Here is a 24,769-nt window from a genome sequence, read left to right as displayed (position 1 = left end):
GCGGAACTGGCGCCAAGGGCGAGGCTCTCTCGCGGACGGGTGCCGGGGTCCTCCGCTGCACGGCCGTTTCCGGCCCTGCCCCGGCACAGCGGCTCACGGGACGTGGCGGAGGGAAAAGCAATGGGGTTAGTCCGTCTCCCGGGAGCCGCGGGACTGTAAAGACGCAGACACAGCTCAGTTTCTAGCGGCTTTATTTTGACATACACGACCTCAGACACAAGCGGGGCGGGCAGCGCTAGGTGTACAGAGAGGGGCGGCCCGGCCCCAAGGCCCGAGCACCCCTCCCCCGCACGCAAGGTCCCAAGGAGACGCAGTGGCCCAGCCAAGGGCGGAGCCGAGAGTGGAAGGGGGTGCAGACCTCGGGCGGCTTGGGCAGGTTTAGGCAGCTTTCAGGAAAGTGGAGCAGAGAGCGATTCCTAGATATGAGGCCTTACAGTTCCCCGAGAAGCAAAGGAACCACATCCTTCCCAGGTGCTCCAAATTTTCTCATTGAAACTTTTTTTAATCAGCACAAAAAAACCAAATTGAACAGCTTTAAAGTTCCAAGCTATCTGCATCTAGGGGGCGTGCACGTGGCCAGATATAGCGCGAGTGAGCAGCTGCTACTGAACTAGCCCAGGCCTTTGGCCCCTGGGGAAACCCCCACACCCCACTACACAGGCCCCCGTGTGGGGGAGGGGTGGGGTCTCTGGCAAGTTGCTACACTGGTCCCCTTCCTCGTTAAGCACCGCCGGTCCCACCCCATCCCCCCTAGCCCAGGGGGCTGGTGTTGACTTGGCCCAGGGAAGCACTCGAGGGGGGGGGTCACTTGAGCGTCCCAACCCGTGATCCCGCGTTGCACTTTGGTCCCAAGTTGGGGTTTGGGAAGGCAGGGCCTGGCAGGGACAGGGCTCTCTGACAAGGAACTGGAAGAGCTGAGGCAGAGAGCATGTGCGCACACATATGCCCAACAGCCACCTGGTAACAGAGCTGGGTCTCCCCAGTATCAAAAGTGCTGAAAAGAGGGATCCTGCCCTAATAGAGAAGCAGAAAATCCCAGGCCCTTCTGCTCTTTTTAGTGCCAGGAAAACACTGAAGATAAGGTATAGCCTCTCTCACTACGAAGAGCAGAATGGGGCAGCATGTGCTCCCCAAATACAGGAACTCAGGCGGCACAGCACATCCCCATGCTGGAGAGGTTCAACTGAAGGGAGTCCCAAGCGGTCCCTGACTCTGTCTTGGCCTCTGCCCTGCCAGGAAATGACGGTCTACACTAATGAAGAGCTACTACCCCTATGGCTGAAGCCACAGAATGGTACAGGAAAGATGGTCATTACTGACCAGAAACAGGCAAGCTGTCCCTCCCAGCCCCAAGGAATGGGAACCTGCCCACCACTGGCACTAGGATCAAGAGAGATGGGATCCATCAAGGAGCCCGTTTAAAGTGTGTGAGGCTGCATCTCTAAGGACTAGAAAGTAGTCCACCAGTTATCAAGGCTTCTCATAGACAGACTAGCAAGCTTACCTTTAATGCCCAAACAAGGGCCATGCCGAATGTGACAATGACAGCGGCCCTAGGCCCAGAGGTGAGGGCACTAACCATGGCAATGGCTAAGTGAGTGTAGTATCACCTCCTGGCCACATATTAGAGGTGGCAGGTCTCTATGCCATTAAGGGCTGGCAGCAAAAATTACTAAAACCACCAGAAAGGCTGCCCCTTGGGCCTTTACTGTACCACACTGTTAAGCAGGGCCACACTCCAGGCCTACAGACAAGGTGCTGGGCCAGGAGGGAAACACCTCGTACAACTCCTCTGCTACCAGTTCTTTGTAAAAAGGTAGCACCTGCTGACAACAGGCACAAGGGCCAAAGATCACCTCAGAAATGGAAAAGAATATTCTGCTGAGGAAAGCATGATGGAAATCAGTATTTACTAATAAACAAGGCAACAGCCCAGGGGAAAGATCCCAAGAGACAAGGACTGGCAGATGGAGAAATGGACAGACTGATGGACCCCAGGCCTGGTAAGACAAAACTCAGCAGAATCTGGGCACCTGCACCCAGGGCCCAAACAATGTCTTAAAGCTCGCTCTCCCAAGACTGGAGCTCCTCATAACGGGCTGCTGCCTTGAGCTTAGCCTGGGGAAAGGTGACACCCTGAGCGGACCACAGCCCTTGAGCCCTGGGATGGGCAGCCCATCCAGAGGCAGCACAGCTGCCCAAGCTAGAGGAAGAGGCTCCCACTCACAGCCCAAGAACTGCAAATACTGTCTGGGCCAGAGCCACCAGAGGCCCTGGAGTCTGTTGGGACATGAACTCTCCTCGGCAAATAACAGCAGGGACCCCTTCGGTGGGGCAGGAAGGAGTAGCCTCCTCAGGCAAGGGACCCTGGTGAGAAAGGCTGGCTGGGGTGTGCAGGCAGGAAGAGGAGCAGGTTCAAGTGCCAAAGAGTGCCTGGGGATCCCAGAGCCTGCTCTCTGCCAGAAGCTGGCTTCAACACAGCTTCATGAATCTAGCCTCACACCAAAGTCAGAACTGAGAAGGATGGGTCCAGCTATGTGCAGTTGGCCCTGTGGTACCCTGGGGGCATCTGTTAAAGAGCTGGCTGATGCCCACACCACCAGACTAGAAAGTCCCCAAGAGCTGGATACCCAGTCCTCTACTTCTGAGGAACAAGGAATGAGTGAGCACAGAGGGGTCCTGCACCAGCCCAGTGCTTCACCCTAAAACCTGCAGGGCCCTGTAGCCATAGACCCCAAAGACCTAGGCAAGAGAAACCAACGTCCAAGGACACCCTGTCCCTGCTGCCAAACCTATCCACCAGGGGCACCTCTTCCTTCCTAAGTCAGCCTGGACACAGCAGTCAGAGCTGTAGAGCTAAAGGAGCCTGGCTGTGAGGATGTGTGTTGTGCCCTCCTTCACTTTATATATATGGATTCCAGGCTATAGCTAAAAACATTTCTTTTAGTTTACACCAAAGAGAAATATAACCCTTTAAAAGCAAGTCTGTGTGTCCTCACGGCGAGTTCAGTCAGAGCAATGGTCCCTGCCTGCGAGTGGAGAGGAAGGGGTTCTGGGGGCCCAGGGCCGGGCCTACTGGTTCTCGTCCCGCATCTGTTCCATGATGCTGATGAGGTTCTCCAGGCCAAACACATAGCCTCGGTCCGGCCCATCATGCACGGTGGGGTCATCCCGGAAGCCCTTGAACGTGCTGTGTGCAAAGTCGATCATGCGGACATCCACCTTGGGTGGAGAGGAGGGGCCGGCCTCGGGGCTGGTGCTACTGGGGCTGGTGCTAGGGCCACAGGGCGGTGCCACCTCAGGGAGCCCAGTATCCTGGTGCTTGAGACGCATCTCGGCCCGGCGGTCCAGGAAGGACTCTGCCCGGCACTCCCTGCCATCGTAGATGACAAGCAGGGAGCTGGAGTAGAAGCGATAGGAGGCCTGCCGCTCCAGAACAGCTTTCAGGCCCCGAAGTTTGCCCAGGATGGGCTCAAAAAGGTCACGCCTCAGGTCCAGGCCATTGTGCAGGTACTGATAGAGGGCGTTGCGGAAGCCTTCAATGGAGAGCCCACGGCCATAGTACTTGTTCCTGCAGAGGTAATGTCCTGTGTCCAGCTGGTACACCTGAAAGCCCAGGAGACAGAGGGGGTGAGCACCAGGAAGGTCTGATGACCTCATAGTGCCCTGGGCAGGCACTGTCTAGAAAGTACTTCTGACCAGCCTTAATTGTCCCAATGTCAAGGCAACAGGCTCTCATAGTGGCTCTGTGTCTGGAACCCAGACATAGGTCATCAGGTAAGGCCAAGAGGACTCAGGGAACATACCTATAAGGATGCACTCAGCATCCTGTGGGCACTCACCCTCTCCGAGGAGATTCTGGACCACTGTGGGCCCGGAGGACACTTGGCATGGGTAGCAGGCAGGCACATGTGCAACCCCAAACACGTGGGCGGCAGCAGCTAGGCTCTCACCAGGGGCAACTCACCTGCATGCCACAGACCCTGACACCCAGTGTAGCTGACGTACTCTGCTCGCACTTCCTCATCTGCCGGGCCGCCTTCTCAGCTGATGCGTCATCACCATGCTGCCGGGTGCCCATCTTCAGGTCCAGCACACAGGGGTACTTGAAGTGGTGCACCACATTCTCAAGCAAGAGGAACTCTGGGCCACGTCAAGGACAGTAACAGCCACACTCACCATCAGCCCCAGCCGTGAAACCCCAACCAAGTTTTCCTATAAAAGGGGGCATTTTCTTTAAAAAAAAAAAAATTTTTTTTTAATGTTTATTTTTGAGAGGCAGAGGGAGAAAGAACATGAGCAGGGGAGAGGCAGAGAGAGAGAGAGAGGGAGACACAGAATTTGAAGCAGGCTCCAGGCTGTGAGCTGTCAGCAGAGAACCTGACAGGAGGCTCAAACCCACAAGTGGTGAGATCATGACCTGAACTAAAGTCAGACGCTTAACTGACTGAGCCACCCAGGTGCCCCTTTAAAAAAAAAAAATTTTTTTTTAAACATTTTGCTGGCATTCTCTTCCAAAGTAATCTATATTCACCTCACAAATTCTCGAATGTAGATTTCACACCACTGGCTTATCAATTCTTTTCAAAAATTTCTCTACTGTGGCAAAATACACATAACAAAATTTACCATTTTAACAATTTTTAAAAGCGTTCAGTCTTGAGAGAGAGCACATGCGTGTACAAGTTAGGGAGGGGCAGAGAGAGACGGGGACAGAGGACCTGAAGCAGGCTCTGCACTGACAGCAGAGAGCCTGACTCAGGACTCAAACTTGCAAACCGTGTAATCATGACCTGAGCCAAAATCGGACACCTAACTGACTAAGCCACCCAGGTGCCCCCCATTTTAACTACTTTTAATTATACAGTTCAGTGGCATTAGGTATATTCACATTACTGTGCAATCACCATCACCATCCATCTCTGGAACTTTTTATGTGCCCAAACAGAAACCAGAAATTGTACCCACTACACACACTCTCATTCCTCTTCACATCCTCGCCTCCAGGAACTGCCGTTCCACTTTCTGTCTCTATGACTATGCCTACTCTAGACACTTCATGTTTGTCTTTTTGTGTCTGGCTGTTTCAGAGCAAAATGTTTTCAAGTTTTAACCATGCTGCAGCATGACAAAATTTCATTCCTTTTTTATGGCTGATTAATTTTCCATGGCACCTATCTATGAATCTGCTGATATATCACATTTATTTTATTCTACTTTATTCTCTCTGGTAGGCATACACAAACTAAAGGTCTGGCAGATTCACATGCATCCCTGTCCCTGGCACCATAAGTAAACCAAGGCCCTGCTCAAGCCACACCCCATCCAGGCCTAAAAGAAATAGGGAAGACATCTTCGCATCACTACCACAAACACGAGAAATCAGGTTTCCCATTTCTGAGAGGGAATCTTAGGAAAAGAGGGACTTAAATTTCTGCCCTGCTGAGGCACTTGGGTGGCTCAGCGAAGTGTCTGACTTTGGCTCAGGTCACGATCTCACAGTTCTTGAGTTCAAGAGGCCCACATCAGGCTGTGCACTAATAAGCGTGGAGCCTGCTTGGGATTCTCTCCCTCTCCGTCCCTCCCATGCTCTTCTATCTCAGAATAAGTTAAAAAAAAAAAAAAAAAACTTTAATAATACATACATACATAATACATTTCTATCCTGCCATTTTCTGACTAAACTTCAAACCAGCAGACTATATACTTAAACTTATCCCTTAGTACTTCTAGGACCTTCTGCTCAAAATGCCTCTATATTCCTGGCCAGCTGGCATTTATACCCATGTCCTCATTTAAATCTATGGTCTGCAACTACCCTGGATACAGGTATAAAGGCTTGTCTTATGGCTGCCGAAAGTCATCGGAGACCACAGCCTGGACCTCAGTTCCATACTGGAGGACCATGAAGCAATCACAGTCTTGGATGATAACATACTTGGCATCTCTTGATGATGCACATATTAACATCTCCTAACTCTACCATTAAATTTGGCTATTAGTTTTATCATCTGCTATAACCTATAAACAAATGACAACTTAAAAAGGGCTGTAGAAATATCTCATGGTGCCCAAGAGCATGGGCTACTGAATCTTGCTTTGGCCACTCAAAGGCTTGGGCACAACACTTAACCCCCTTGGGCTTCCATTTCCTCATCTTTATTTATTAAAAAAAATTTTTTTGATGTTTGTTTATTTTTGAGAGAGAGAGAGAGTGCAAGCAGGGGAGGGGCAGAGAGAAAGGGAGACAGAATCTGAAGCAGGCTCCAGGCTCTGAGCTGTCAGCACAGAGCCTGATGCAGGGCTTGAACTCATTAACTGTGAGATCATGACCTGAGCCAAAGTCAGACATTCAACCAACTGAGCCACCCAGGCACCACATCATCTCCTCATCTTTAAACCGGCAACATTAACACTTTCTCCCTCAAAAGACTGTTATGAAAGCTGAGTCAACAGGGCTCAGCACATTCCCCTCAGATTCTCAGTAAGTATTAGTCATTTACTGCCTACTGTTTCAGATAGTAACGGACCAGCAGAATTCCCATTTTATAATACTACTTTACTTTCACCATCTTAAAGACTGTTATACACTATTCAGATATGGTGTTTATCTTTGGACAAAAAAAAAAAAAATACCACTTTGTAATTATTATCTTTTGGAAGGGGAGAAATGTATGTGTGCATATGCATGCATGCACACACACACAGATCCCGGATTCTAGGCATGCACTGATAAATACAGTAGCCACTAGCCACATGTAGCAATTTAAATTTAAATAAGTGTAAAATTCTGTAACTTGGTCATACCAGCCACATTTTGGTTACTCAGTGTGGCCAGTGGCTACCATACTAAACATAGATACAGATACTTCCATGGTCTCAGAAGGTTCTACCAGACAGCATTCCTCTAGACTACAGAGTTTAAGGTTCAGGCTTACCAGCCCCAAAAGGCAGAAAAAAACATGTCAACAAAACGAAGAATGACAGGGGCACAGTTGGGCGTCTGACTCTTGGTTTTGGCTCAGGCTGTGATCTCACGATCTGTGAGTTCAAGCTCCAAGTCTAGATCTGCACTGGTAGTGCAGAGCCTACTTGGGATTCTCTCTCTCCATCTCTGCCCCTCCCCCGCATGTGCTTGTTTGCTCTTTTTCAGAATAAACAAACTTAAAAAACAAAGAAAAAACAATAACAAAAAATGACAAAGTGCCTATGAAAAAGGGACATGAGAATAAGAGGGGCCCCTGAACAGAGAGGGCCCCGGCCATGGTACTAAAGGTGTCCTGACACAAGGGCGACTCACAGTCCCAGCAAGGAACACTGCTGAAATAGTAACAAGGATACTGTAGAGCTTTCGGTCCTTGGACTCCGAGCGCATGCGGCTCAGCTGCTGCTTGTGACAGCGCAGACTCCAGGGGTTGTGGCTGATCTTCTCAGAACTCAGACCGCTGTTGCCATCCAGCATCTGGAAAGGGACATCTGAGTGGCTGTGGAGCTCCACCTTCGGACTCTTTGCCTCCTGGGAGCTAAGAAGGAAGAACATAACACATTGCTGAGGGAGCTCAGACAAGTAATCCTCTGGGGTCTCAGTGTACAGGGTGAAGGAAGCCTGGACCAGACCTAATCTGCCGCCCACAGACCCTCTGCTGATGGGTGGCACAGGGACCCCAGATACACGAGCACATAAAAGTGAGTACAAGTAGTGTTTATACTTGTGTCTCAGAAAACTGTCGGAAAAACAACTCTGCATCAAATTGAAGATAACACTCCGGATCCATTAGGAAGGCTATCATAAAAATAAACTGGAACAAGTGTTGTAGAGGGTGTGGAGAAACTGGAACCCTCAAATATTGCTGGAGAGCATGTAAAACAGTACAGCTGCTATTAAAAAGTCTGGCGGTTCCTCAAAAAGTTAAACATATAATTATCATAGATGATCCAGCAATTGTAATCTTAGGTATATACCTAAAAGAACTGAAAAGAGAACTCAAATAGAAACTAATGTTTGCAGCATCATTAGAATAAACAAGAGGTAAAGCAACCCAAGTGTCCATCAGTGGATAAATGGATAAACAAAACATCCATACAATGGAGTGTCATTCAGCAATAAAAAGGAATGGAATTCTGACGCATGCTAGGACCTGGATGAACCCTGAAACATCCCGCTAAGTGAAATAAGCTGTACACAAAAGGAGAAATGCTGTATGGTTCCACTCATCTGCAGTAACTGCACTCATAGAAACAGAAAACAGAATGGCAGCTGCCAGGGACTGGGGGGAATGGGAACGGAGAGTTATTTAACAGGTGTGGGGCTTCTGGCAGAGATAAAATGGAGTTCTGAGAACAGACAGTGGTGATGGCTGAACAACAGTGTGAATGTACTTAACCCCACTGAACTATACACCAAAAGAAGGTGAAAATGATACATTGTTAGATGTACTTTACAATTTAAAAAAATACAAAAACTGACAAACATGCAGTTAAACACTTAACAAATACAGGGTGGAGTACGGGATGCCACTGTCAAAAGCAAGAGTAACTATCGTATTTTTGTCCTCATCTACAATCAAATTTTTAATAAGATCTAAAGAAAGCATATGCTGACAATATACACTTATGAATGTTTGTCTGCCTGTGTATCAGAACTGGAAGAAAGAGAAAAACATCAAAGAAAAAAAAGGCAGGATAGGCTTCAAGGAAACTGTGTTTCTCAGTGGACAAGGTTTGTGCCTATGGAAGTCATGAAGCCATTTCAGTAAGGGGATTTTATTTCTAAAATAAGTCAAATCACAAAAGGGTTTTACTGAGGAGGTGACACTAACTGAAAATATCAGGGCTTTACTACAACTTCATTTTTTCCCCCAACATAAAAATCTTTGAAGTAACTTGCAATGTTGCTTCACCTTGCCAAGCCAAGCCAAGCCAAGCCAAGCCAAGCACTGGAGAAGCCATGTGCCATGGAAACGGCAGAGCAAGCCTGTAGCCGTGAGCAGAGGCGGAGCACTGAAACAGTATCAAATGCCACCGTCCTCCCCAGAACTTCTGGCCTCTCCTTTAACTGTGGCTGGAGTAAGTCATGCAGAGTTGAGCTAGCCACCAGGGCTGGTGTGTACTGGAAATGCTTATGTTTCCCCGCAGGGTGACTGGGCAGAGTAGGTGAAATGGCTGAGACATACAAGCAGAGATCCCTTTCCCTTTAACTGAAAGTAGAGGAGCCACCAATGCCTCTCAGCATCATAAAACTCTTATTTTCTTCTGGTGAAGGCATGGTTATGGCCATTCATGGATGCTTTTTTTGTGATCCTCTTTAAGAAACAACAAGTTTTTGGGGCGCCTGGGTGGCTCAGTCAGTTGAGTGTCCAACTTCAGCTCAGGTCATGATCTCATGGTTCGTGGGTTCAAGCCCTGCGTCGAGCTCTGTGCTGTGACAGCTAGCTCAGAGCCTGGAGCCTGCTTCAGATTCTGTGTTCTCCCTCTCTCTCTGACCCTCCCCTGCTCATGCTGCCTCTCTCTCAGAAATAAATAAAACATAAAAAAAAAAAAAAAAAAAAAGAAAGAAAGAAAAAGAAAAGAAACAAGTTTTATTCATCTGCCAAGTACACCCAATTAAGTCCTCTGTGCCCGCCCAGGGCACCTGTGCCTCCTGGCATCCCCCTTGGTATTTCAGCTCTGGCCCTGGTGAAGAACGAGCTGTATTCCTAGAAGTGACTTAGTGCCTCTGTGAACAGACCAAACAGAGGTCTGGTCACTGCAGACAGAGCTGTTATTTTCAGAGCAGAACGCTGAACCTGGACACTGGTAGACTTTGATGTTATTCTGCATTCAATGGCTTTTCACCAGATGATTCGTGAAGCAATTTCTGTACCTTTGGCAGACAAAAGAAAGCCCACTCTAAAGAGTTGTTGGGAGAAAGGCATCAATGCCAGCTATGGGCTTGAAGACTTGGGGAACATTCCTTGTCACATGAATGACTAAGCTTAGGTCCCACAATCATCAGTGAAGAGGAAGCCCCTTGGGGAATGACAAAGAAGCCCTGAAGAAATGCTTCAGCAAAGCAGAATCTATTTTCTTTTCCACAAGAATATTTAACACGACACACCACACACCACACACACACAGGAATTATTTGATCAAAAAGAATGAAATCCTGCCATTTGCAACAACATGGATGGAGCTAGAATGTATTATGCTAACTGAAATAAATCAATCAGAGAAAGAAATACAGTATGATTTTACTCATATGTGGAATTTAAGAAACAAAATGGGTGCCTGGGTGGCTCAGTCGGTTAAGCGTCTGGTTTTGGCTCAGGTCATGATCTCGCGGTTTGTGGGTTCGAGCCCCACGTCGGGCTCTGTGTTGATACCTAGCTCAGAGCCTGGAGCCTGTCTTCGGATTCTGTGTCTCCTTCTCTTTCTGTCCCTCTTCTGCTCACACTCTCTCTCTCAAAAATAAATAAAACATTTTAAAAAATTTAAGTAACAAAACAGATGAACATATGCGAAGTGGGAAGAGGGGTAATGGGGTACTAAAGAGGGCACCTGTTACGATGAGCATTGGGTGTTGTATTTAAGTGATGAATCACTGAAGTCTACTCCTGAAACCAATATTGCACTGTATGTTAAATAACTAAAATCTAAATTTAAAAAAATACTTAACACCTGAAGACCCTCCTTACTAAGAAATGGATGTGAAGGCCTCTCCTCTCCAGAAATGCAGATCTGGCCAGAGAGGAAACATCACACACTCAGTCAGAGTCTCATGGGTTCCTGTGCTCCTCGATGTGAGTGTGTCCTCTTCCATCAATGGGAATAAGGAGAGCTGGGCTCTTACAGCTTTGAGACCTAAGGTGCACAGTATGTGTTGCTCAACTGACCCACTGTCAGAGATAAACTATGTGCTGCCACATCCATATTAGAAAAAGTCCCAAATCTAACTTTTAAGTTGAGGCACAGATCTTATTCATTGAAACTTACTTTTAAGTGAAGTTAAATATGCTTTAAAAAACATTTTTTAAAAGTAATCTCTATACCTAGTAACATGGAGCTTGAACTCACGATCCAGAGATCGAGTCACATGCTCCACCACTCAGACAGGTGCACCCAAACTGAATATAAAGTAATTTAATTGTACAATTTTGATTTCGCTTTGTTTCAGGAAGCTCACATTAGTTTTAGTTTACATTAGTTTTATTATTGTTATTATTTTACAATTCAGTGGTTTTAGTATATTTACAAGATTATAAAACATCACCAGTATCTAATTTTTAGAACATTTTCATTACTCCCAAAACAAACACTATCACCATTAGCAGTCACGTCCTATCCTCCTCTCCCCCCACTCAGCTCCTGGTATACATTAACTTGCCTTTCTGTCTCAAGCATTTGCCTATTCTGAACATTTTCTATATATGGAAAATATGTATTTTTTTGTGACTGACCTCTTTCACTTAGCACAAGTTTTTAAGGTTCATCCCTGTTATGGCGCGTATGAGTATTCCATTCCTTTTTATCACTGAGTAATATTCCATTATATGGATGAACCACATTTACTTATCCATTCATCAACTGATGGACACAGTTGTTTTCAGTTTTTGGCTGCTAGGAATAATACAACTATAAACATATGTTTACAAGTTTTGTGTCTGAATGTATTTTTTCAATTCTCTTGGTAAATAGTCCCACCCCTAGAAGTGGAATTGATGGGATTAACTTTCTGAGGAACTAAGAACTGTTCTTCCAGAGTGGCTGCACTATTTTACATTCCCATCAGCAATTTAATACGGTTCCAACTTCAGGGTGCCTGGGTGGCTCAGTCGGTTGGGCGTCTGGCTTCGGCTCAGGTCATGATCTCATGCTTCATGGGTTCGAGCCCTGTGTCGGGCTCTGTGCTGACAGCTAGCTCGGAGCCTGGAGCCTGTCTTCGGATTCTGTGTCTCCCTCTCTCTCTGATCCTCCCCTGCTTGCGCTGTCTCTCTCTCTCAAAAACAGAGCATTAAAAAAAAAAAAAGAAAAAGAAAAAGAAAAAGATGGTTCCAATTTCTCTAAATCTTCAACTCTTTTACTGTCTGTCCTTTTTTTTTTTTTTTTTTTAAATATTTTTATTTATTTCTAGGAGAGAGAGAGAGACGGCGTGAGCAGGGGAGGGTCAGAGAGAGAGGGAGACCCAGACTCTGAAACAGGCTCCAGGCTCTGAGCTGGCAGTCAGCACAGAGCCCGACGCGGGGCTCGAACCCACGAACCGCGAGATCATGACCTAAGCGAAAGTCAGACGCTTAACCGACTAAGCCACCCAGGCGCCCCCTGTCTGTCCTTTCTGATGATAGCTACTCTATGAGAGTTCACATTTCTTGCATAAAATATCAAAAGACATAATTCTTTGTAGACTATTTTCGTAATCTACAGAAAAATAATTTCCAAAGCAATAAACTAAACTTTTCTTGCAGGAAAAGGGTTAACAGCTGATCTCACAGAGGTCAAAGAACCGTGTACAAATCCCTTAAAGAACACTGGTCTGGATGGCCTCTCACTGCGCATGGGCAGTCCTATAGGTCCAAGAGCAGGTGCAACCTCATCGTGGACCAAGGCATTTCGACCTTATGTGTACGACACAACATGGCTGAGGAGCACAGAGCACCAGGAGTCCTTGCTTCCAAAGGGCTCAGACTTTCACCTTCACTCTCTCTTGACAAGCTACATCCATACACAGAAGGCAACATCACTGAGGTGATGAGACACACCCAGGTGGTAGCCAAAGAACACCAGCCGTCTTTCCCCAACCTACTTCCCGATGATGCGTCAGGATTCTAAAGAGGTCTTGAGTGTTTGTGCTGCCAGGACCAAACATGCACCTTCACCCTGCTCACCACCCCCTTACCTCTCAGAGGTTTCGAGGGACAGGCTGGCTTTCTCTTCCTTGTGGTCACTGCCACTGCCTGACCGGTGCAGGCTCCGGCGGGAATGTTTGCGCCGAGGTTGCTCCCGCTCTGGTGTGTCATCCTGCTCCACAGTCTCACTTTCCACATAAGGGTAGGCCACCAAGTTGATGTAACCATCACTGTCTCCCTCAAAACAGACAGACACCACACCTGTTGAAAAAAAAGGCAGCCAGTCAACAAATGTCTACACAGGCTGGGTCTATGCAGCAGAAACTGCTGGCACTTGCTGTCTCACAGCACATCACCTGCCGTGAACCAACTGAAGATCAATGTAGGAACACTGACCAACAGACCTCTTTCCAGAAGACAGCTGACCACTCACCCCAACTCTAAGTCTGCTACTTAACCTTTGATCGGCAGCCAATATCTATTTATTTCCCACTCTCCTCTCTAGCCCTCTGATCTTCAATGACTGACTCCTGTACCATTCAAAAGAATTGTGTTCACTGGAGACACCCACACCTAATGTGATTTAACCCTCTACTTATACAACTGCTCTGTGATACTGCCATTTCTTATGTCATTCCCTTGATTTTCTTTCTCCCTGGCAGTGTCACCTAGAGAGACATTAAGACTTCTTCCTGCAAAACAGTCCCAAAAAGTTAAGTCTTCTGCCCACACTGAGCATCAGGTGATTCTAACCTCACCAGAGAGAACTTCTGCCTCACCAAAGCACCAGCATTCCTAAGTTGACAACTTTCTACTCTCCCTGCTGTAGTCCTGTACTTCACTGTAGTCCTGTACTCAGGTAAAACAGCTTACTGTGTCCATTTTTTATCCAACAGGTTATTCATTGTTTCTTCTGAATTGTTAACAAAGGATTTAAAACACAATACTTAGAAACCTAACCCAAGGAGATTAAAAAAACAGAAACAAAACAAAAAAACCAACAAAGTCCAGGCTGCCCTTCGTCTAACTTCCACATCCAACCCTGTCACTACATGTCTCCTTTTACACTCCCGGTGTACAAAAACTGGCTCCGTAAGGGGCGCCTGGGTGGCTCAGTCGGTTAAGCATCCGACTTCAGCTCAGGTCACGATTTCATGGCTCATGGGTTTGAGCCCCGCGTTGGGCTCTGTGCTGACAGCTAGCTCAGAGCCTGGAGCTTGCTTTGGATTCTGTATCTTCCTCTCTCTGACCCTCCCCTGCTCACACTGCGCCTCTGTCTCTCTCTCTCTCTCTCTCTCTCTCTCTCTCTCTCCCTCTCTCTCTCCCCCTCTCTCAGAAATAAAAACATTTTAAAAAATTTTTAAAAAAGATAAAAAACAAAACAAAATTGGCTCCATAATCTGAAAAATGAGAACCATTTATGAATAAGTCAGTGTCAGACCAAGAATATCCTTCTCTTTGACCCATTTCCTCCTCACTCCCTAGGCCCTTTTAGAAAAAACTCCTTAAACATGAATTTAGTTTTTCTTATTTTCCATTATACTGCTCAAATGTATGCCACACTTCCGTGGGCCTCACATCTGTACCCATAGATGGCTGCCTCTCCTGCAGGTTTTCACTTCTGTAACTTCTTGTCTTCACTACAGCCTCAACTGTTCCAGCTTGAATGCTCTCTGGTCTGTAATCTGTCTCCCAGGCTCCCCTTATGCTCTGACCTAAAGTGTTCTCCAGGCCTGCCACACAGCCGTCATGCTGATCAGGGTGAGGGTCGTTCCTTCTGTGGTCCTCTACTTTTTTCCCATTCTTGGTTTATTCCTTACTTGAGTGGAAGATGTCTTCAAGTAACTTTCTAAGAAAGGGTGTTCAGGAAATCAATTTTGCGTTCTTTGCAAGATTTTATTCTGCTCTTACACTTGACTGACTGAAGACAAAATTCTATGTAGTCTGCAAATAAAGAGTTTTACTTCTTCTTTTCCAATTGGAATGCTTTTTTATTATTTCACCATCTTACCTAACCACACTGACCAGAACCTTCAGGAAAATGTCAACTAGAAGTGGAGAATACAAACATCCTTGTCTTATTCCTGATCTTATGGGGCAAGGCAATTGTTTTGTCATTATGATGCTGGCTAGAGGTTTTTCATAGATGCCCTCAGGCTGAAGAACTGTCCATTTATTCCTAGTTTGCTGCTGCTACTGTCGTTTTATCAAGAACCATATGTTTGCACGTATAGGAGGATTAGGAGGAACTTGACGGAGGACCAAGGGGGAGAAGAAGGGCGGAAATGGTGGGGGAAAGGGAGAGAGGCAAACCATGAGAGACTCTTGAATGCTGACAAAAACTGAGGACTGATGGATGTGGGGGGGAGGGGGAGATGGGCATGAAGGAGGGCACTTTGGGGATGAGCACTGAGTGTTATGNAAAAAAAAAAAAAAAAAAAAAAAAAAAATAAAACCAATATCTGCAAAAAAAAAAATAAATAAATAAATAAATAAATAAATAAATAAATAAAAAAAAAAAAAAAGAATAGATGTTGGATACTGCTGAATGCTTTTTCTGCATCTGCTGAGGTAAGATATAGATGGTTTTTCTTTTTTTAGATCATTAATACGGCAAATTCCATTTAACCTTTGAATGTTAAACCTACCCTGTATTATTCAGATAAACCCTACTTGGTTATGATGTATTGTCCTTTTAATACACTGTTCTAGTCAATCAGCTAAAATTTTATTCAAATTTTTTACATCTAGGTTGATGAGGGGCATTTATTATCTCATAGTGGTCTTATAGAATGAGTTGGGACATACTCTCTCTTTAATTTTTTTGGAAGAGTTTCTGTAGAACTACTATTTCTTAAATATTTGGTAGAATTCCAGTGAAGCTGTGTGGGCCTGGAGTTTTCTTTGCTAGAATGTGTTGAACTCCAATTTCAATTCATTTGATAAAGCTATTCAGATTCTCCATTTCTTTGTGAGAGTTTTCATAGTTTGTATCTTTCAAGAAATGGTCTCTTTCATCTAAGTTGTAGAATTTAGTAGGATAAAGTTTCTCATAATATTCCTTTATCTTTAAATATCAGTAGACCCTAGTAAAGATACATATATCATTTCTGATACTGGGTATTTATGCCATCTCCTGAACAGTCTGGCTAGAGATGTTGTTCTCGAAGAATCAGCCTTTGGTCTTTGGTTTTCATTTATTTCCTTACTTTTTGCTCATTTTTTTTTACTGAATTATCTTTTTCATATTGATTCACATTAATTTAGATATAGATCTATATTCTGGAAACTAATCCTTGGTCAGTAATATGTGTTGTAAATATTTTTATTTTCTTTAAAGGTGGAGTTTAATAAACACAAATTTTAAATTTTATATAGTCAAATAGATCACTTGATCTTTTACGATTAGCTCTTTTCTGTCTTGCAGGCTCATCTAAAGCTATACTGAAACCTTTCATTCTCTTCAGGCACTTACTTTTGAGTACCCTGACAGACTGCTGGCAGACATAGAGCATCATACCTAATATGGGAGATACGGCTATGCTGTGGGTAGGGCAGGAAGAACCTCTAAGAATAGCAGATGAGACTTGTAATTAAATGAATCCTGCAACCTACCTCTAGTTTAAGAAAAATATATTCTTGATCCTTTCACATCATTACTCACACCTAGACACAAAAAAAAAAAAAAAAAAAAAAAAAAAAAAAAAAAAAAAAAAAAACCACAATGGTCTGATCTAAGCCCCAATTTTCTTGGCATTTATAAGACTAATTTCAATAGACACTAAAGATTACATCTGGTGAAGGTTTTGGTATTTTTAAAAATATATTCTTAAGAAATTATAGTAAAGGGGCACCTGGGTGGCTCAGTCGGTTGAGTGTCCAACTTCAGCTCAGGTCATGATCTCATGGTTCGTGGGTTCAAGCCCCACGTCAGGCTCTGTGCTGACAGCTAGCTCAGAGCCTGGAGCCTGCTTCAGATTCTGTGTCTCCCTCTGTCTCTGACTCTTCCCTGCTCACGCTGCCCCTCTCTCTCCCTCTCTCTCTCTCCCTCTCTCTCTCTCTCAGAAATAAATAAAACATTAAAAAAATTTAAAAAAAAGAAATTATAGTAAAAAATACATGACATAAATTTATCATCTTAACCATTTTTAAAAGTACAATTCAGTGGCATTAAGTACACTCACAACGTCGTCTACCATTATCATTATCTAATTCCAGAACTTTCTCATCACTTCAAAACAACTCTATACCCACTAAATAATAACTCCCCCTCTCCTCCTCACCCCAACCCAGGTAACCTCTAATCTATTGTCTCTTTTACCCATTTGCCTTTTGTAGATATTTCATATAGGTGTAATCATATCATTTTTGTCCTTTTGTGTCTGGCTTATTTCACTTAGTATAACGTTTCCAAGATTCACCCATGTTTTAGCATGTATCAGAACTTCATTTCTTTTTATGGCTGAATACTATTCCATTGTAAATATGTATCACAATCTGTTTATCCACTCATCTGTTGACGGATACTTGGGTTGTGAATATAGTGAATATGTTTCTGTGACTATTAGCTTATAAGCATCTGTCTGGGTCCCTTCTTTCAGTTCTTTTGCATACACACCCAGGAGTGGAACTGCTGGACCATACGGTAATTCTATTTAACTTTTTGAAAACTACCAAACTGTTTTCTGTAGTGGTTATACCATTTGACATTCTTAACAGCAATGTTCCTATTTCTCCACATTCTTGCCAACTCTTACTTTCCTTTTTTTTTTTTATAGCCATCCTAGTGCATATGAATGGTATCTGATTTGTGGTTCTGATTTGCATTTTCTTTTTTCAAGTTTATGTATTTATTTTGAGAGAGAGTGCACACATGTGGGGAAGGGGCAGAGAGGGGGAGAGACAGAACCCCAAGGAGGCTCTTCACCAGCAGTGTAGAGCCCAATGCAGGGCTCAAACTCACCACAAGGATCATGACCTGAACGGAAGTCAGATGCTTAAAAAACTGGGCCACCTAGGCACCAACAATTTGCATTTTCTTGGTGAGTAATGATATTGATGTGTTGTTGGCCATTTGTGTATCTTTTTCTGGAGAAAAGTGTGTCCAAGTCCACTGTGCAGTTTTGAATTTGATGTTTTGCTATTGTTAAGTTTATTTTGAGAGAGAGTGCATGAGAGCCAGCAGGGGAGGAAGGATGGGGGCGGGGGGACAGAGAGAGAGAGAGAGAGAGAATCTCAAGCCGACTCCACATTGTCAGTGCAGAACCTGACGCAGGGATGGGACCCACTAACTGTGAGAGTATGACCTGAGCCAAAAACAAGAGTTGGATGCTTAACCAACTGACCCTGGCACACTGCTATTGTTTTCAAAAAAAAAAAACAGAAGAATATTAAATCTGAAGGAATAAATAAAATATTCTAAGGCTGCAAAACAAGAGAGAAGCCAGAATCAAACACACTGCTGTCTCTAAGTAGCTAAAAACAACAGTTACAAATGCTTTATATGCAGCTTCAGCCACCTACTCATCCACACTCAACACATCCATGGCCAAACCTTTAGCTATAAATATGCCAAAATGAGATAGAGAACTATAAGCCCTGTTAGCTCAAAGAGTCCCTCTGATGCTAAGGAAAAAAAATCTCTTAAAAGGAAGTCAAACCCTGGCTCCAACCGACAAAACTGGGACAAGTGTGAGCCTCTAGGTGGCTCCCAGGAAAAGGACTATCAGCACTGGTTCAGTTTTTCCCCCAACTTTCTCTCAGATTGGGGGAACAGAAGTCTTTAAAAGCCATAGCGAATCATTAGCCATAGGAAATTAATTTTCTTTTCTTGGGCTGCATTTTCACTAGGTAAAATAAATATACTTTCTCAAATATACAATTAAACCAAAAATTGATCCTTTCTTATTAAGTCAAATAAAGCCCAATTTATTGAAAGAAAATGGAAGATATTATTGGTCCAATTGATATATGTCAAAACCCAACAGCACAGGTTTTTTAAATTCTGAAATACATTTAAAATTATAGAAAGTCACCAAAAAAATAGAATTCTCATATATGCAGCTTCCCCTAATGCTCCCATGAGGCCAATGTATCAGGTAAAGCCCAAAGTGACACATCTCTCCTGCCTGACTGCAGCCCATGTGCAGGAAGACTCTGATCCACCTCTTCAAGCTCTTGAATCCCATCAAGGTATTTTAAAATGTCTGAACTGAAAAGCTGTGGTTAATGGTCACTCCAAGATGACTGAGATGCCAGATGTGGACTGGGATGTAACCAGCATAAACCAAACTGATGAGCCCATTGCTTTATCAACTAATGCACTGAACTTAAATTCTGTGCTTGGAAAGGATTATGGAGCACTGAAAGACAAGGGTGCTGAAAGATCATGATTAACTCAAATCTCACCTCCCCGCCCTCCTCTTTGTGCTATACCAGCTGCTCTCTTACCACTGCAGGGTCCTGTCCACTGTTCTCATGTATTCAGCAGTCAACAGCGAGCCAGAAAGCCTCAAGTGCTTTGGGAAGCAGACCAAAAAAACCCAGTTCCTCATCAATATCACCTGGGGTTTAGTCTAATTGAGAAGAATGTGCTGAAGATTAAAATGTAGTTCGGTATCCAAATAATGTGTCCCATCAAAGGAAAAAGAAACATTGCACATTTTTTCTTTTTTGTTTGGCTAGAAGCTTAATGCTATAAATGCAACCCTTGTAAAAATCTGGGTAGGGGCACCTGGGTGGCTCAGTCGGTTAAGCATCTGAATTCAGCTCAGGTCATGATCTTGCAGTTCGTAGGTTCGAGCCCTGCAACCAGTTCTGTGCTGACAGCTCAGAGCCTGGAGCCTATTTCAGATTCTGTCTCCCTCTCTCTCTGCCCCTCCCCCACTCGTACTCTGTCTCTGTCTCAAAAATAAGCAACAAAAACAACAAAAACCTGGGTAGATAATAGCTATTTTTCAGCTACCAGCAGGAAGCAGTAAAGAAGCAGCCACCATGGGGGTGCCTGGGTGGCTCGGCTGGTTAAGCATCCAACTTTTGATTTTTGCTCAGGTCATGATCTCACAGTGGTGAGACTAAGCCCTGCGTCAGGCTCCATGCTCAGCTTGAGACTCACTCACTCCCTCCCTCTCTGCTCCTCCTCAGCTTACGTGTGCACATACTTTCTCTCAAAATAAATAAATAAATGTTTGTTTTTTTTTAAAGCAGCAGCAACAGCCACTATGTTCCGCTCCATGATCTCTTCTCTTGGGAAGAGCCCCTAACTTGTTGGGAATGAACTTGCTGTGGCAGACATTGTGCTGTGGTCTATGTTCCAGGAGATGGAAGGCTGCAATGTGATGGTACAAGACAACATGCAAAAATGGATAAGGAACAGTGAAAACTTGGCCCCTTTTAACACTGTCCCCAAGCTCCTTAAGTGAATTTTAGTAACTGATTTTAGATTTTAAGAACAGTGCTGTTTCATGCATATTGTTGATAAAATGACTTCTGATACAGTTTCTCCATCTTTGTCTTTCATGACTTTGACACTTTAAAAAAAATACTTACATTTATTTTGTAGCATGTCCCTAAATTTGGATTTACATTTATTTTCTCATGTGACCTTAGATTGAGGTCACATATTTTGGGCAACAGAAATGATCTTGTGTCCTCCTCAGTTCTTTATGTCAGAAGGTATAGGTCTTGTTACTGGTGATTTAATTTTGATCACTTGGTTAAGATGATGGCTGCCAGGTTTCTCCTTGGTAAAGTTATTATTTTCTTATTATAATTAATAAATATCCTATAGGAATAAATACTCTGTTTCTTACAGCATGTTAGCCCACTAAATTTAGAACCGATGATAGTTCTTGGCTGTGACAATGAGAGTTCTTGGCTGTGACAATGGTGACTTCTGTTTCCATCATTCCTTCTATATCTATTAATTAAAAGGAATTCTAATTCTATAAGGAAGAAATGTCCCTTCTCATCCATTTATCTATCAGTATGGAGTTAGGGATATTTTATTTCTCATATTCTAGATCTGGCCACTGGGATTCCCTGGTATTGGCTCTTCTGTGCTTGTGACATATACTCCCATCATTTTTGACTACTTCTTTACTTTTAGTTACCAGGGGATGCTCCAGGCTCATCTTTTATTTTTCCTGCCCCAATTCAGAAATGAATCATTTCTCCAGGGAGCTCTGCTTCCTTTTATTCTAAGAATGGTATTTACAAAAACAAGACCTTGGCACTTGATGGACTGATTGCTATTGGAGTATCATTGTTTTTAGGCCCTTTCTGCAGACAGGTCTAGAAAAATACATGTATAAATACTAACCCACACATACACATATATCTCTTTATTGTCAGGAGCGCAGGTGTTTTTAAAATTCAATCAAGCTAAGGAAAATGCCAATAATATTCTGGGTTTTGGTAGGTTTCAAGAGGGATTTTTATTTATTTAGTATGAACAACTGCATTCATCAAGTGTTACTACATATAGTACTAAACGTGAAGTTCTAGGCTTCTGAATCCTTATACAAAACTTTCCCTCAACCATTAGTCAAGTATTTATTAAGCATCTACTAGATGCCAAGCCCTGTAACAGTTTGGCAGTTCCTCAAAAAGTTAAACAAAATTACCATGTGATCCAGCAGTTCCACCTCCTAGGTATGTATCCAAAAGAACTGAAAGAAGGGACTCAAACGAAGCTTATAAACATGCTAATATTCACAGAAGCATCATTAACAATAGCCTAGAGTGGGAACAATCCAAGTGTCCATCAATAAATGAGTGGATAAACAAATTGTGACATATGTTCAAAATGGGTATTCAGCCTAAAAGAAAATGCTACAACATGGGCGAATCTTGGACATTATGCCAGTGAAATAAAACAGACACAAAAAGACAAAAATTACATGATTCCACTCATATGGAATATCTACAACAGACAAATCTGTAAAGAGACAAAGTAGATTAGAGGTTACCTGGGTTCAGGTGAGGGGGAAAGGGAGAGTTATGATTTAATGGGTACAGAGCGGTTGTTTGAGGTGATGAGAAAGTTCTAGAAGTCGTGATAATGGTAGACAACACTGTGAATGTACTTAATGCCACTGAATTGTACATTTAAAAATGGTTAAATTTTATGTTATGTAAATTTTGTCACAATAAAAAAAATTAAGAAAACAAGAATACTGATAAGGATTTTTTTAACCATTAGTAACATTTTTACATTATTTTTTTTTAAGTTTATTTATTATTTTTGAGAGACAGAGACAGAGCACGAGTTGGGGAGGGGCAGAGGGAGAGGGAAACACAAAATCCAGGGCAGGCTCTGGGCTCCAAGCTGTCAGCACAGAGACCCAGGTGGGGTACAAACCCATGAACCATGAGATCATGACCTGAGCCAAAGCCGGCCGCCCAATCGACTGAGCCACCCAGGAGCCCCTGAATTGTTTTTTCTAAACTGAGGATCCCTTGGGGTGCCTGGGTGGCTGAGTCAGTTGAGGATCCAACTTTGGCTCATGTCATGATCTTGTGGTTCATGAACCCCACGTCAGGCTCTCTACTGACAGCTCAGAGCCTGGAGACTGCTTCGGATTCTATCTCCCTCTCTCTCTGCCCTTCCACCAACTCACACTTGCTCTCTCTCTCACAAAAATAAACATTAAAAAAACTGTTTTTAAAAAATAAATTGAGGATCCCTTAAGTAAATAATGACATAAATGTAATTAAATTCATAACAGCTTTGGGAAATTAAAAAGTAGAATACAAAGGGCACCTGGGTGGCTCAGTCACTTAAGCATCCAACTTCAGCTCACGTCATGATCTCACAGTTCATGAGTTCAAGCCCTGCGTCCGGCTCTGTGCTGACAGCTCTGAGCCTGGAGCCTGCTTCAGATTCTGTGTCTCCCTCTCTCCCTGCCCCTCCTCTGCTCATGCTCTATCTCTGTCTCTCTTTCTCAAAAATAAACATTAAACATTTTTTTTAAAAAAAAGTAGAACACAAAAAACGTAACTTACACATGGTGGGCAATGAAGGTGTATAAACAGTGACAAGATTCTAAAATAAAGTGACTTAATTCTTAATTCATGGGGTTCTAGTCTATAAAGTTAATTTACATTTTCAAACACTATTTTTCCTTCAAAGGTTAGGACTTTCAGACCTCCTCAGTCCTTCTGTAAATTCCTTACCATCAATTCATTCCCCCAGCACAAACAGACAAAGGCTCCATACAGCCTCCTTGCCAGCTGTCTCACCGCCTTGGCCTGGAAAGCACCCAATTCTTCCTCCTCCGGAACCAGAGAAGTACTGCCCCTCGCCTAGGCCATCCCACCAAATAGGGGAAACCACCTTGCTAAGAGCATGCTCTTCACCAACAGTATTTAATGCTGTGAATTCTCAGATTTACCTATCGTGAATTTAGATTTTCAAGATCTAAAGACCATGCTGCTGCTTCAGTCTCAAATTCTGCTTAACAAAGTGATTTAGTTTGAGATAAAAGGACCTACAATCATATCACCTGGCCCACAACACAAGGAAAACTGAGCTGAAAACCTGGAAAAGCCCAATGCTACTGCTCTCTCCAAATTAGCCAGCGACTAACCTTTGTATTCAGGGGTGAACTCCTTCATTTCGGGAGGGAGGGACTCGTAGAAGCGCTGCTCCCGGGAGATGAGGGGCTTGCACACAGTGTGGTCGTCGTAGCGCATCATGCTGCTGTGTCCGCCCACCTGGTGGATGAAGGGCTCCAGGAGGACTCCCCGGTCTCCGGCCCGACTTGCGTTCTTGCCATACTGCCCCACTTCCATGGTTTGACAAACACACATTGCGTTGGGGGCCGGTTGCACACTGAGGGCAGAGGATGCAGCACATGGGCCACAAAAGGAGAGCTAAACAGAAGGTCCTGGCAAGCTGAAAGCCAATGGTCAGAGTCTGTTCAGCTTATTCTTCTTTCCTAACAGAAAGGAGAGAGGAAAAGTGGGAATCAAAACACTAGGCAAGGTATAATTCCCTGCAGTTCAAAAAATAACTGCTCCATGAAAAGAATGGGATTCTGGGAGCACCTAGCTGGCTCAGTCAGTTGACTGATCAAGCCATGCGACTTGATCTCAGGGTTATGAATTTGAGTCCCATGTTGGTCACAGACATTACTTTTAAAAAGTAAAAAATAGGGGCGCCTGGGTGGCTCATTCAGTTGGGCGTCCAACTTCGGCTCAGGTCATTATCTCACAGTTCGTGGGTTCGAGCCCCGTTTCGGGCTCTGTGCTAACAGCTAGCTCAGAGCCTGGAGCCTGCTTCAGATTCTGTGTCTCCCTCTCTCTCTGACCCTCCCCTGCTCATGCTGTCTATCTCAGAAATAAATAAAACATTAAAAAGTAAAATAAAATAAAAAGTAAAAAATAAAAATACAAAAAAAAAGAAAAGAAAAAGAAGAAGAATGGGATTCTGTTTTGTTTCCTGCTATGTATTCCCCCAAGCATGTTACCATGCTGCCTGGTACATAAGAGACACGTGATGTTTTTCTGAATGCTATACCTTTGGTCTCCTCCATCCATTTTTTTTTATGCACAGAAGCCCACATTCTCTTCCTTTCCTAGCTGTCATATACCCTCCACATTCTCTAAAGGATTTGATTTTAGGGCTGCAATACGTTAACAGCCATCAGAAAGGCAAGCCTCCCTGCTTATTCCACATTCAAAGATAAGTGTTCAGGGAAAAATCAAAAGGCAACACAAATTCTTTGTGTTCAGACTTCTCACCATATTCAGTAATGGTAAGGGTCTCTCACTGACTCAAGGGAGGGTTTTTGTCTGAGAAATCAGGTCACACTTTCCAACTTTTCTGTTGAAGGTGCCAAGGAGCAGGCAGGGAAAGTTATCCCTTGCTGAGTTATAGAATCATAAAAAGGGTTTGCTTTCCCAAAGAAATTCAGGCTTCTGATTTCTTCTACTTTAAATCTGTG

General features: G+C 43.9%; 1 protein-coding gene and 1 pseudogene across 1 annotated transcript; one reads left to right on the top strand and one right to left on the bottom strand.

Moving 5' to 3' along the window:
• Positions 1 to 174: 174 nt before the first annotated feature.
• On the bottom strand, positions 175 to 23,755 carry IP6K1 (inositol hexakisphosphate kinase 1). The gene is made up of 5 exons (XM_039228144.1): positions 23,411 to 23,755; positions 12,872 to 13,082; positions 7,342 to 7,523; positions 3,968 to 4,143; positions 175 to 3,606 (listed from the first exon to the last, which is right to left on the bottom strand). The coding sequence occupies exons 1-5, from the start codon at positions 23,631 to 23,633 to the stop codon at positions 3,073 to 3,075; spliced, it is 1,326 nt and encodes a 441-aa protein (XP_039084075.1). The 5' UTR covers positions 23,634 to 23,755; the 3' UTR covers positions 175 to 3,072.
• On the top strand, positions 18,968 to 20,242 carry LOC120229271 (annotated as a pseudogene).
• Positions 23,756 to 24,769: the final 1,014 nt, after the last annotated feature.

This window comes from Hyaena hyaena, unplaced genomic scaffold, assembly GCF_003009895.1.
Source record: "Hyaena hyaena isolate Hyena2069 unplaced genomic scaffold, ASM300989v1 scaffold_30, whole genome shotgun sequence".
Lineage (NCBI taxonomy): Eukaryota > Metazoa > Chordata > Mammalia > Carnivora > Hyaenidae > Hyaena > Hyaena hyaena.
This window is presented reverse-complemented; position numbering and strand designations above follow the sequence as displayed.

Excerpts from the sequence above, each read along its gene's own strand:
- IP6K1 (XM_039228144.1), bottom strand. The coding sequence starts at position 23,633 with ATGTGTGTTTGTCAAACCATGGAAGTGGGGCAGTATGGCAAGAACGCA. Across the intron at positions 7,524-12,871 it reads TCCCTCGAAACCTCTGAGAG|CTCCCAGGAGGCAAAGAGTC; the intron begins GTAAGGGGGTGG and ends CTTCCTTCTTAG. Across the intron at positions 4,144-7,341 it reads CAAGGACCGAAAGCTCTACA|AGTTCCTCTTGCTTGAGAAT; the intron begins GTATCCTTGTTA and ends GACGTGGCCCAG.